This window comes from Equus caballus, chromosome 1, assembly GCF_041296265.1.
Source record: "Equus caballus isolate H_3958 breed thoroughbred chromosome 1, TB-T2T, whole genome shotgun sequence".
Classification (NCBI taxonomy): Eukaryota; Metazoa; Chordata; class Mammalia; order Perissodactyla; family Equidae; genus Equus; species Equus caballus.
This window is the reverse complement of record NC_091684.1, coordinates 40,724,248-40,737,885: the sequence shown is the minus strand read 5'-3', so window position 1 is coordinate 40,737,885 and position 13,638 is coordinate 40,724,248. Positions and strand designations below refer to the sequence as shown.

General features: G+C 38.2%; 1 protein-coding gene across 3 annotated transcripts in view; it reads right to left on the bottom strand.

Annotated features, from left to right (window-relative positions):
- Positions 1-13,638, bottom strand: part of LOC100071694 (lipase member K-like) — a 40,424-nt gene that overhangs the window by 13,401 nt on the left and 13,385 nt on the right. For all 3 annotated transcript variants that reach the window (XM_070262490.1, XM_070262496.1, XM_070262492.1), the window contains 2 exons: positions 3,227-3,344; positions 925-1,097 (listed from right to left, as the gene is read on the bottom strand). In XM_070262490.1, coding sequence (XP_070118591.1) covers positions 925-1,097; positions 3,227-3,253 — 200 coding nt within the window. In that variant the 5' untranslated portion in view covers positions 3,254-3,344. The remainder of the gene's footprint in view (positions 1-924; positions 1,098-3,226; positions 3,345-13,638) is intronic.

The window sequence follows — 13,638 nt, the reverse complement described above, 5'->3', positions numbered from 1 at the left end:
TTTTCCCTGTGACCAAGCTGGCCTGACTTCTAGAACAGACAGTGCCCCCAGGGGCCACTGCTGCCAGCTCTGCTCTTTAGTCATCCTTTGTGATCAAGCTTTCTCCTTACTTCTCCTGGAGCAGAATCTAGGAACAGTGTCCGGCACCACCAGCCTATGGAGGGCAGAGTTCCTTCACTACTCAGCCAATAAACATCTGAGAATGATCTATGCCTGAGGACAAGGCTCAATCTTGGTTTATTATGAATGAGTAGTTCTCAGGATTTTTCAAGCAGAATCTTATTCCATTTCTTGATCAGTTTCATTTTTCCCATTTAGTGAGGATACCATATAAATTTCCTTTGGCATCCACATTGACAAAGTGATAGTCCTGGTATTAATCTTTTGAAAGTTGACTTCTGCATTTTGAGTTTTTCCCATATATATTTTACATGCACACACAGATATGCCAACCAATGGGATTTTTAAAACAAATAAAAGTGTAATAAAAATGGGATTTCTTCAGAGCCTGTGAAGAAAGCCTAGAAAGAGGAAAAAATGTTTATTTCTTTCTGGTGGATTCCATTGGGTACATTTGCACAGAAAGGGAAAAAACAAAGGGTGTTCACAATGCAGAGTACTAACCACTATACGGTCACGGGCTGGCCCCGTGGCCGAGTGGTTAAGTTCGCGCTCTCTGCTGTAGGCGGCTCAGTGTTTCGTTGGTTCGAATCCTGGGCGCGGACATAGCACTGCTAATCAAACCACGCTGAGGCAGCGTCCCACATGCCACAACTAGAAGGACCCACAACGAAGAATATACAACTATGTACCAGGGGGCTTTGTGGAGAAAAAGGAAAAAATAAATAAAATCTTTAAAAAAAGGGTGTTCAGCCATATAAATGAGCAAGCATACACTTTATTCATTAGTAGGTATCTCCTTACCTGAAAGCCCAGAATTCTGGTGACTTGGCTGAAAATTTGAAGTGTTTTCTGGAACAGGTATTTCTTTGAGTGCTCCTCATCCACACATCATAACCATTATCTGCCAGAAGGAAAGCCAAGCTCGTGTTGGGCAGGTTGCAAATCCAGTTACCAGCAGATGCAATTAAGACATGCTGCAAATACACAACAGCCTTCAGAGCTGGGAAACACAGGCAACAAGAATTTTGTGTCTAAACTTCCTTAGTGTCTACAAGAAAATAATCTTTCCTGACTTCTTGTAGTGTAGATGAGAGGTTAAGAGATGAAATTTGGCACCAGGCAAACCTGGGTTCTAATCCCTTCTGAACTAGTTACGTGCGTAAGTTATTTGTTTTCCTTATGTCTTATCTTTCTCTTTGTAACATTGAGATTATACATAATGCATTTGTAATGTAGAATTGGAACAATTTGACTAAGAAGGAGAGAAAAAAATAAGGAAGTGGGGAAATTGTGTTGAAAACAAAGAGGAGAGAGAAAAATGACCAAAACTTTCCTGCCTTTTATAAATGGTTTTATGATGCTTTTGTGGCTAGATCAGCTTCCTCAGGTTGTGTAGGCTAGACTGGACTCTTAGAGAGTCTTCAGCCATCTGGAATCAAGGAACTAAGAGTCTACGTCCATTTATGCACCTTTTGAGAAAACAGAAAGAAAAGGTGTTACTAATTCTGCTAAATTACTGACAAACAGCATTCATAGCCCAGGGCCCCTCTCTTATCAGAGCCCTCAGGCAGCTTATCACTGTGGAGACAGCTTTTCATCTCATACATTTTGGCAGCAACCTGGCAGAAATGACAAGATGAAAGTTTTGGAAAACAAAATTCTCCTGGGTATTCACAAAGGTAATGGAGTTATTTGGAGGAAGGTTGTTTCTACAAAGTTAACACCACCATTCCATCTCCTTCTCTTTTAAAAACTCTAGATTTTCTCTTTAAATAGTTAACATTTCTGCTATTGAGAAGTTTTGTTATGCAAGACTCCAAAGAATAAAATTGTAACCATGGGCCCTCCAGGACAAATTAGACTGACCCCCTCTTATCAACAGAGTAATTAGGAAATTGTCTTTCAGAAAATTTGCAAAGTCACCTAAGCAGAGCACATACAGAAGAAATCTTGACCTGAAATGACTGCGGAACCAAAGATTCTCCTCCCCAATGAACCAAAGGAGCGGGATATGACCAGAACTTAAAAGGAGGACTCTTATCAGAAAAAAGGGGTCCATCATTCAGGAAGGTCCAGTGTTAAAATTCCTTCCCCACCTTACCATAAATGTTTAGAAACTCATCATAAATATTTAGAACCTCATCCTAAATGTTTAGAACCTTACCATAAATGCTTGAAGTCCACCAATCAAAACCTGCCCACTAGCGTTTCTGTGTGACAGCCTGCTGTCCTAACCTCTTAAATTTCACCTCAAATCCTGAATTAGGGAAACAGATCTGAGGGCACACAGCCCCTCTCTTCCTGCAGATCAATCTCGCAGAATAAAGCTGCTTTCTTTTCCCAAAGGCCGATGCTGTAACTAATTGGCTTGTTTATTTGCATCAGGCAAGAGAAGCTCGATTTTGTGCAGTAACAAAAAGAGCTAAGAAATGAGAGAAGAAAGCAAGCACTTCTTGTCAAGTGGATCCCTCTATAGATATCAACCTGTATTGTAAGGAGCTAGAAAGAGCTCTTTAAATAAGTTTAAGTATAGAACTAATAATGTCAGATTTACTTAAAAAAATGAAATCCCTCTGACTTGGGTAGAGAACGAATTACAAGTGAAATAATTCAAAGTTACTGTAGTAGCTGAAGCAAAAGATGATGATGATGCCCAAGACTGGACTTCAGCAATAATCAAGTTGAGAACTTTTCAGAAGAGAGAGAAATTTAGAAGGCAAAATTGATAGATCTTGGTGATTGGCTGGATATAGGAGGTGAGGGAGAAGAAAATGTCAAAAATATCTCTTAAGTTTCTGTTTTTTAAGCCTAGAAAGTGGTATCTCCAGAGTAAGGCCAAGTGTTCTTTGTTTTTGTGTTTGTTTGGAAGGAGGACAAAATGATGGAGAGAAGAAAAGACCAAATAGAGTAACATAAAAATGTTTAAAAACTCCAAGTGTTATACACATGCAATGGAGTAGTAGAGGTGGAGGTGATGAATTTCCTCCTCTCAGGGAAGAGACTAGGTTCTATTTCAGGACAAAAGCTGCCCTGCTGGCATCAATCAGCACATGTGGGAATCTCTGCTTTAGTCTTTTTCCTTTCATTACAGAATAAATCCTACCTGTTCTCCTTGGCCATCCTCTTCCATGAGGAATCCTGTAAATTATGAGGACATAATTGTCTTTTGTCACAACATCATACTCTTCATAAGGACAACCCCAGTAGGAAATAATCTGGCTCTGAAAGAGGAAAGAAAAATATATACCTTTATGATGTAATCTATTGATTTTTATACATACATTCCAACATAGTACTTGAAGTCACAACCTACAGTCCACCTATGTATTGGGACAGAATATAGCAGGAAAATCAGCATAACTAGAAGGAGGATGCATGCAAAGGCATGCGTAAGGCAAGGTGGTGTGACCACACATCCTGGTTTGCTTGGCTTAGTATTATTAACGCAACTTAGTTTGTGCTCAGAATGTTTGACAAAAAATTAAATGGTCATCTGATGAGGGAAACCCCAGGGGATTGTGCAATGCCCTGTGGCTAGTAACAAGTGAGCTGTTACCAACCTTAGACCTAACTAGAGAGGAAAAGAAGTAGTTACCAGACCCAGAATGAGAAAGTCAAGTAGAGAGAGCCACACTGAAAGGAGCTATGACCTTCAGCAGAAGGAGACAGCCTGCGTAAGGTCACGTCATGGAGGGAGCCAGGGCAATAAATCATCTGATATCACTCTCCTGCCTCCCTCAGGTCTCCTGCTCAAGATTTCCATTGTCTTAACTGAACTGAAAATGGATGGTCAAGGGGACTTGTTGACCTAGTTCTCACAAGTCAGTCTCTTGGGCAGAAAACTGTAAAGACTAGAGAGTGGATCTAGAGGGGTAAACAGAAGGTACCCCATCCACAGATACGCAAGGAAGAGGGGAACTACTATTTGTTGGTCATCTTTAGCATAGAGGACAATTTATATCCTCTGTTTTATTAATCCTTACAACTGGAGGTTCTAAGAAAGAGATTTTGAGATAGAATTGTACCCATTTATCAGTTGAGAAAACTGAATTTCAGGAAGATTAATAATCTGTCCAAGACGGTTCACTAGGTAGAAATTTAAGCGAAAATAAGTTTAGCTCCAAACCATATACCTGTACCACAGGGTCATGCATTTGCCTTCCAGGCCTGCAGAGGTGTGTGTATATTATGGGCTGTATAAAGCAGAGCAGTCACTTCTCTCTCTTTGTGTTTTCAACACCACTTCCTCAACTTCCTTCTTTTTCTTTTTTCTTTCCTAGTCAAATTATTACAATTCTACATTGCAAATAGGATTTTTATATCAAATCAACATATAAGAGAGATGGTAAGTCTTACCTTGTAGGAAATGGAAGGATTTTTCAGATGACACCTTCACTATTCTTTTATAGAAAATTCCACAAATTCCTCTCTTGGATTTGTCAGTCATAATCTCTGCTGGTTATATGTATTAACATAATTAATCTATACTATAATTAATGATTAATAATGTGTGAACTATATAGTAAATATGCAATTTTATGTTAAAAATTTATATATAACTAATTTTGATTAATATAGCTTAATTTTGGTGAATCACTCTGGTAGTGATAACAATAGCACCACTGACAGTAATAATTGTTGTTACTGTTATAAGTATGCATTGAGCACCTATTATGTACCAAGTAATGTGCCAGACACACGTTATCTCATTTTATTCTCAAAATAAAGCCACTGGATAAGAAACATTATCCCCATTTTACTTCAAATGAAACTGGGTCTTAAAGAGGTCAGGTCATTTATCTGAGTTCAAACAGATCGTGACGGAGCCAGAATCTGAATTCAGGTTGCCTGACTCTAAAAGAAATGCTCCTAATCACTATGCTCCTAACCCCTCAGTCCATTCAGAAGAGATATACTAGCGCCCTCTGGTTGCTAGGTGCCTGATTAGAGTTACATATATCATACAGATGGCGCGCATCATAATCACCATAACAAACAATCAAGACTTAGAATCTACCCCAGCCAAACATAAGGAGAATCTATGGGAGTGTGACCAGGGATCTGCATTTTAAACCATCATTCCCGGTAGCTGATATGCATTCCAGGGCGTGAAAAACAGCTGGACTCACTGGATTCCTTGAGAAACTGTTTCATTCTCATTTTTGTCTCTGAGACCTAGTATGGAGGTTCCTATAAATGGTTGTCCAATAAATAGATGGGTGAAAGAGTGAATGAGTACATCGTTTAACCTTAAAGACTGCCACTGCGACTCACTATTTTGTATCATATCTTTCTTGCCTGGTTTCATTTCACCCTGCTTCATTGGTCCTCTCTGACAGTAAGCTTTGTGAGTTGATTATGTTCTAAGTTCAGGACTGTATTTTATGAGATGGTAGTAGGATGATTTTTAAAAACTAATCTTTTCTCTCAAGGCATTTACAATTTAGATGCTCCAGTTTCTGCCGAGTGATTGGCATTTGAGGCCTCTGAATTGCAATCATTGGCAAGTGAACCTGGGGCCACTGCGTTAGAGCAGATCCAGTTCTCTTCTGAAATGGGCAAGCTGGAGAGCCTGTGGGGCTTATAATGGTGCAGGGAGGAGGGCTAAATGGCTAGCACTGTGTGCTTCTCATAGGAAAAGCTGGAGTCTAGTCCCAAGGATGACACAAGAATGTACTAGCCATGACAGATTGTGTTTCGTAGCCATGACATAGAGCCCAGTCAGTGGCCTCTGTTTCATTCCTCTGTGTAATGGACCTGGGTGTCGAGGGTGACACCTTGAGGCAGGAGGAGTCTCTGTATTCCATTTTGTAAGGAGTAGCAGGTCCTAAGCAAACAGCCTTTCTTCAGGCACCTCTTACCAGGACTGTGCCTACCTGTACTTTCAAGGGCTGTGTTTACCTGCTCTGCCATATCTCAGGCTCACAATATTAACTACAATTGTTGAGAGAGTCTTCCTGGTTCAAGCACCTCTCCTTAATGATACTCCTACAGCCCTCTTATTTCTTTGACTTGTTTCTATACTAGCTCCCTGATGAATGTGTCTCACATTGATATCCCGCTGGTTCACACTAATGTGTATAAGGATGTCAGACTAAGATGAGAGCAGACATTATAAATTCCAGGGGATTCTCCGTCCTTGAAAGTGAGACCTTTAGCTTCAAATACCAAGACTAAATCAATATAGATTATAGTTATTATAGATTTGCATATATATAATCTACATAGATTATATTGATTTATCATTCTAAATCAGCATTCACCCTGCTTTCTTATAAAACATGACTCCCTTAAGATGGTATATGTGAAAATAGCTATGGGAAAATGTTAGAACGTGTATGTATATATATTTTTTAGATTATATATATAAATGGTTTACATATGACTTGCTTGCAGAGTCACAGACTACATACATATATATAATAAGTATCTACAAATGCTAAAGACATGACTTGTTTTGAGAGTCTTAACTTACAATATCATAATTAAGGCTCAGTATAGTTCTGTAATCAAGACTGTTTAACTTTGTTTAATCTACTCTTCTGTAGTCATATTTGCTCTTGAATTTTATTGAATTTTATTGGGAAATGCTGCTTTGATATTTATTTCTTTTTCTATTCACTATACCAAAAAAAAAAACACACCTGTGTAATGAAGGGAAGGATAAAATGACACAAGTAGCCAAAAATTGGAACCTAACCTTTGAAAAGTTTTCTGCAGACAGATGGCCTCCACGACTGTGGTGAGAGCTGCTGCAGACTTAACCAAATTTGGTTGTAAAAAGATAATACCAAGAATGTGCCATTTGTAAGACTCTCCTCCATTGTTCAAAAGTCTCCCTTCTCTCACGGTTATTTTCTGTCTTTCCCTCTAGCTACTCCAGCAAGAGGGAAATACGAGACTTTCAAAAGAACGTTGATGCATTTTCTGTTTCATATTGGGCTTGACCATTTTCATCAAATGCATGTGGATTATATAGAAAACTCTCATAAATAATGCATTTTGTACTGACAGGTACATTGATGATGAGATCAAGGATACCAACTTCTCAACAAAAGAATAACAGAAACAATAGAGACCTTTGTGCTACTTTTTTCATTGCCCCATTATAGTTACTCTCAAGCTTATCAAGAAGACATGTAGGGCTTATGCCGAAGCTTGGACAGTATTTTCAAGGAATCCACACTCAATTCTTAACTATGTTGTAGAAATGGAGGTGAGAATTGACCAGAATATGAGGATACAAAGACCCCACAGGGGTCTAAGGTAGCTCTAAGCAAGCTTTGGTTCTGAAAACACATAAAGGCCGGTTTCTACTTATGGCATCCTAATTAATCTCAGTCTTCTCAATGGTGAGATAAAGGTAATGATGAATTCCAGAGGGCTTTGCAAAAAGTTTTGAATTAAATTTCTGACTCTGTCCTTTAGAGGATATGGTGGCCATGAGAATGCATCTCTCAGATCTCCGATTACAGGGAGCAGAACTAGACATGAGCTACAGGTCCTATGCTCTAAATTCCATCACTGTGCCCCCACTGAGGCCACACCTTGTAGGTACTCTGTAAGTGATGGCTATTTTTGTTATTATTATTAGTTGTGTAACTTTTGTTAGTCAACTGAACCTCCCTGAAACTTAGTTTGCTAAACTGTACCATGGCGATAATAACACTTACCTTGTAGGGTTAGCTTAAGGCAATAAATAATCCTAAATGATAAATAAGATGAGAAATAATGTCTATAAAACATGTAATACTGCTTAGCACTCCATAAATGGTAGCTCTTGTTATAACATACCTTCTGTTGTTCAGTGATTGTCTCAGATGGATAGGTCTTGTCTGTCATACTAATCCATAAGCTTCTTAAAGGCAAGAACCACATTTTATACTCTGCCTGTATTTACAGCTTGCATGTTTCATGTCTCTAGCTTTGTTCATGCCAGATATAGTATAATTTTTTGAACTGAGTTGTGAATAAATGACAGGTTGTTTTGTACCAATATGTCTTCTCAAATAGAAACCTAAAAGAGCAGTTAAGAATTTGTTTGCTTATAAATTCTACCAAGAGTTCTCATTTTTTCTATATAGAGTACCTTACCTATTTAATCTATAAATTTTATACCACAGATATAGCATCTATATGCTTAATCATCTCAATTATTTTTCCACAGGTAGAAAATGTCAATTTTGGATTTGAACAAGATCTATTTTACTCCATGTTATTTTCACTGAGTCTTACTTCTTCTCATAAAACTATTCTATAATGAAATTTTATAAAAGTATTAATAGATGTTAGAAAGTTTGGGCACAGTGTAACTCAGTAGAAGATGAGAGAAGAAGAGCAATTTTGTCTTAACAGATTTGAGTATAAAATTCTTATCAGGACAAAACTGAAAATTGGATAGGGCCTAGAAATAAGAAACCATCCTGTGTATGCAGCTTGTTTGGCAACCAAATTAAAGACACAAGACAAAGCTATTGTGAACATGCACAATAAAATGTAAATAAAATGTGTGACATTCTCACAGCACAAGAGAGATGTGATAATTGGGATGAAAATTATATCTATATACCAAGTACCATATTAGTAAGAGACATGAAATCATATCTTCCCTGTCTTCAGTGATGGCATACTTTTTTGTTTCATCTTTTATTGACTAATAAACTCAGAAGGATGAAAAAAGAAATGTAGAAGAGAGTGAGTGGGAGAAAGAAAGCAATCATATCATAGACAATTATTTGGATGAAAGGATAAAAGATCCAAGTTATAATGAATCAGAGTTACCTATATGATTTTAACCAGGCCGAATAATACACTGAAAGAGCATATTCCCTGCCCCAAAGAGAGAAAAAGTGGGCAAAACTTTTTAAAAAGAGAGAATTACATATTAGCTTAGAGACTCTTTGTTTTTTGGCTGGAAAGATTCATCCTGAGCTAACATCTGTTGCCAATCTTCTTTTTTCCTTTACCTCCCCAAAGCCCAAGTATATAGTTGTATATTCTAGTTGTAAGTTCTTCTACATGAGATGCTGCCACAGCATGGCTACTGACAGATGAGTGGTGTGGTTCCACGTCCAGGAAGTGAACCCAGGCCGCCAAAGTGGAGCATGCTGAACTTTAACCACTAGGCCATCAAGGCTGGCTCAAGAATTACATATTACATAAAACTTTTGGACAGTCTGGATTTTTTTCTTTTTTTTTTTTTTTACCTCCTGGCTTAAAAATGGCTACATTTGTTTCTGAGTATGTGTTTAAGTGAGATATTAGCAGAAAGTTTATGGCTATTATGCATTTACTTATTTTTGTTCTGGAATCAGCACATCATTATTTCTCTAACTGTGAACAGAGCAGGGAAAGTTTATTATCCTATTCTCCATCACAGTGTAGAACTATGAGAGGTACTTGGAGTTAGTGAAGGAACTCTAGAAGACTGTGAAGACAGAGACCTGTAGTTTGGGCCTTTCTTTATCCATCTAGGAAAACACATGGGGCTGAAAAGACCGGCCCTGTGCAGCGTACCTCATAAGGTTGTTGCAAGGGTCCAGGAGCCAATGTTAAAGACAGTATATTTAAATTATGAAGAATTATTAAATGGAAGAATATAAGGCAATGCGCTTCTTAGTTTTAGAAAGTTTCAAGAGCAGAAAGCGAATGCCTTTTACTGTGTTTCTAAATTCATTTAGAGTTGAAAGAGCAATCCTAATCTCTCCTTTCTCATCCTTGAATGAAAAGATCTTGAAGATGGAGGAGACATTCCAAAGGAAGCTGGTATTCACAATGAGGTACTTAGCAGAGGGTTCAAGAGCTTTTCCTTGTGTTTTTCATTTAAATGTACTGGGAGCAAACCAGACAAATGCCACAACTAAAACCTGTAGGCTCTCTCCTTCTGTCTTCCTAGTAGCCTATCCCTTCCTTCACTTCTAGTGTTTGATTCCCAGCTAAACTGTTCTCCAGCCACACCCACTAGCTGTTCCCATTCTCCTTGATCCAATGAAATCCATATATTCCGTCCACTGCTTACTTTTTTTCTTCCTATAGGCATCCTCTCAGGTATCTCTCCCTAACCACAAGCTTTCATATATTTCCTAGCTGAGAAAGAAAAACAAATCTGTACATCTTACCCTGACCACTCATCTAAGCTCTAATCCCATATTTCCCTGGGGTGTTCAGGACATATCCAGTTTCACTCCTTTTGGAAATCTTTGGTCCAACAAGCCCACCAATAAAATTACCCTCTTTTCCTTTCTCACTTCCTGTTTTGTCTTCTTAACTGTAGACTCTTTTTTCCCTAATCTTGAAAGTTGGAAAATTATAAATTTTCTCATTTTCTATGATTTCCTAAAATCCTATCTCCAATCTATTACTAAATAATCATACTCTTCTTTCAAATTTTTTAAAACTGCTTTTCAAAATTTTGTTCAAATTTTCTCTTTTTCTGACATTCTTTTAAAAATATTTCCACTTCCACCATCTCTCCAGTCTAATGTCTCATATCTAATACCTGTATCATTTTGCTGGGTTCCTGGTTAATCATTCATATTTTAGTCTCTATGACTCAAATCATTATGCATGTTGCTGCCAGATTAATTTTTATAAAATTATTTCATAATGTCAAATTTCCATTCAAAAAAAATAATGAAAAATTTCCACTTCCAATTATGATGGAGTAAATCATATAAGACTATCTCTCTCACTGATAAAATATACAAGTGATTGTTTTCAGACATCAGACAACAGGGTATAATATTGCAATCCTGACACAGTATATTTTTAGAAGCCCATAGAAGAATTGAAACAGAATGCTAAAAAATATTTGATCATCGTAGAAAAAGGATAATGTAGAAGCAGGAAAAAAGAAAAAGAGAAACAAAAAGAAATGTCAAATGGAAAACAAATAGCAAGAAGTCAAGATGGTAAACTTCAACTCAAATGTATCAAAAATTATGTTTAATGTTAGTGCACAAAATACTATTATAAGACAGATATGGTCAGACTGTATAAAAAAAGCACAGCTCAACTACATGATTTTAACAAAAGACAAACTTTAAATCTGAAGGGGAATAGGTTGAAAGTAAAATAAACAAAGAAGTATATCATGTAAGCAGTAAGCATATGAAAACTGGCATGGGTATATTAATATCAGACAAAGTAGACTTTCAAGACAAAGAGTATTATTAGAGAGAAAGAAGGATATTTCATAATGTTTATTCATCTGCAACACAAAAGTCAATTCCTCAGAAAGGAAAAAACAATCCTAAATGTTTAGACACCTAATAATAGAACTTCAGAATATGTACAGGTAAAATGACAGAATTAAAGGGAATTCAATTTCCTGGTTGGAGATTTCAATATCTGTCTTTCAGAAACTAATAGAAAAAGTAGACAGAAAATCAGTAATAATATAGAAAATCTGAATGATACTATCAATGAAGTTTATCTAATTGATATGTGCAGAACATGTTTAAAGAACCCAAAGATAACTAAAAAATTGAAAGGGAAATTACAAAATATTTGCAACTGAATGATCATAAAAACACTACATATCAAAATTAGGGGTGCAGCTAAAGTAGTGTTTAGAAAGAAATTTAGAGATTGAACTTTCTATATTAGGAAAGAGAAAAGTTTACAATCAGTAATCTGAGTTTCTATCTTATTAAGTAGAAAAAACATCAAATTAAGCCCAAAGTAAGTAGGAGGAAAGAAGTAATAAAGATAAGAGGAAATAATCACAAAATATAAAATAGAATATTGGAGTGACGTCAGCATCATGGTGGAGTGAGCTCTCCCCTTGAACTCTCCTCTCTAAGGTACAACCAAAAGGACACTCATATACCAACAGAGGACATTCACACAACACAAAAGACATCTGAGAGACCCATGTAGCCATACATCTGAAGATGGTGGGGCTGAATCCTCCAAAGGAAGTGGAAGCTGGTAAGGGGGGCTTTTCTCTTCCCAATGGTTGTCAGCGACCTTGGGACAGCACACAGCTCTGAGAGGAAACTGGGACGGGGCGGCCCTCCATGGGAACACCAATGCTCTCTGAGTTCCCTCACCACCTGAGGGACAGCCCCACACCTAGAGAAGACAGTGTTTGTTGGGGTGTCTCCATCAAACTAGCACCCCAGGAGAGCAGTTGATGAGGGCCCAGGAAGAACACTGGGATCACGTAAAAGAAAGAGATTGCCCCTCCTCCTGCCTGGCATTCCAGCCCTGTAATCACCCAGAGCACCCCTCTGAGAGAGAGGCAGGGGCTGGGAAAGGTGCACAGGTCTCTGTGATCACCCAGAATGCCATGTGGAAAGAGAAGTGGGGGCTTGGAAAGGTCCAGTGTAAGAAGGTGCCTCTTCACTCACCTGGTACTCCAGCCCTGCAATCACCCAGAGCACCATGTGGAGAGAGAGGCAGTGGCTGGGAAAGGTGCACAAGTGTAAGAAGGTGCCTCTTCCCCCACCTGGCACTCCACTCTGTGATAACAGAGTGCAATAGGGAGAGGGAGGTGGCAGCTGGGAAAGGTGTGCAGGTGTAAGAAAGTGTCCCTTCCCCCAGGTGGCAATCCAGTCGTGCAATCACTCAGAGCTCTACACAGAGAAAAAAGCAGAGCCTGGGGGAAGCACAGGTGAAAGAAAGCACCCCTCCCCCTGCCTGGCACTCCAGATCTGCCGTTGGTCAGAGCATTGCACAGAGAGAAAAGAAGTCAGCAACTGGAGCTGGGAAGCCCCAGATCATGTTGGGTCCAGAATACGCATCACCTGATCCCCACCCAATGGTAGCAGGTGGAAACTGCAACCAGATAACTATGCAGAGGCAAAAATCCAAGTCATCATGCAGTATGAAAAAGTATATTAAATCTCCAGACCAGAAGGAAAGTGACAAGTACCCGGAAACCAACCCTGAAGACACAGAAATTCATAACCTAAATGACAAAGAATTCAAGATAGCTCTCATAGAAAAACTCAACGAGTTACAAGAAAACACAGAAAGACAAATCAATGATTTCAGGAGCTTCTTCACAGAGAGATTGAAACGATAAAGAAGCAATCACAATTGTTGGAGATGAAAAACACAATGGAGGAGATCAAGAAAACTCTGGATTTCCTAAACAACAGAGCTGACAATATGGAGGACCAAATTAGCAATTTAGAGGACAATAATATAGAAATGCTTCAGATGGAGAAGAGAGAACTAAGACTAAAAAGAAATGAAGAAACTCTCAGATAAGTATCTGACTCAATTAGGAAATGCAACATAAGGATTATAGGTATTCAAGAGGAGAAAGAAAAGGAGAATGGAGCAGAAATCTTGTTCAAAGAAATAATAGCTGAGAACTTGACATACCTGGTGAAAGAGCTGGAAATACAAGTTAGCAAAGCGAGTTGATCTTGTAATTACATCAATGTAAAAAGACCTATTGAAAAAGTCAATGGCAAAGAAAAAGTACTAAGAGCAGCAAGGCAGAAAAAATAACTTACAAAGGAACCCCTATCATGCTTTCAGTAGATTTCTCAGCAGAAACCT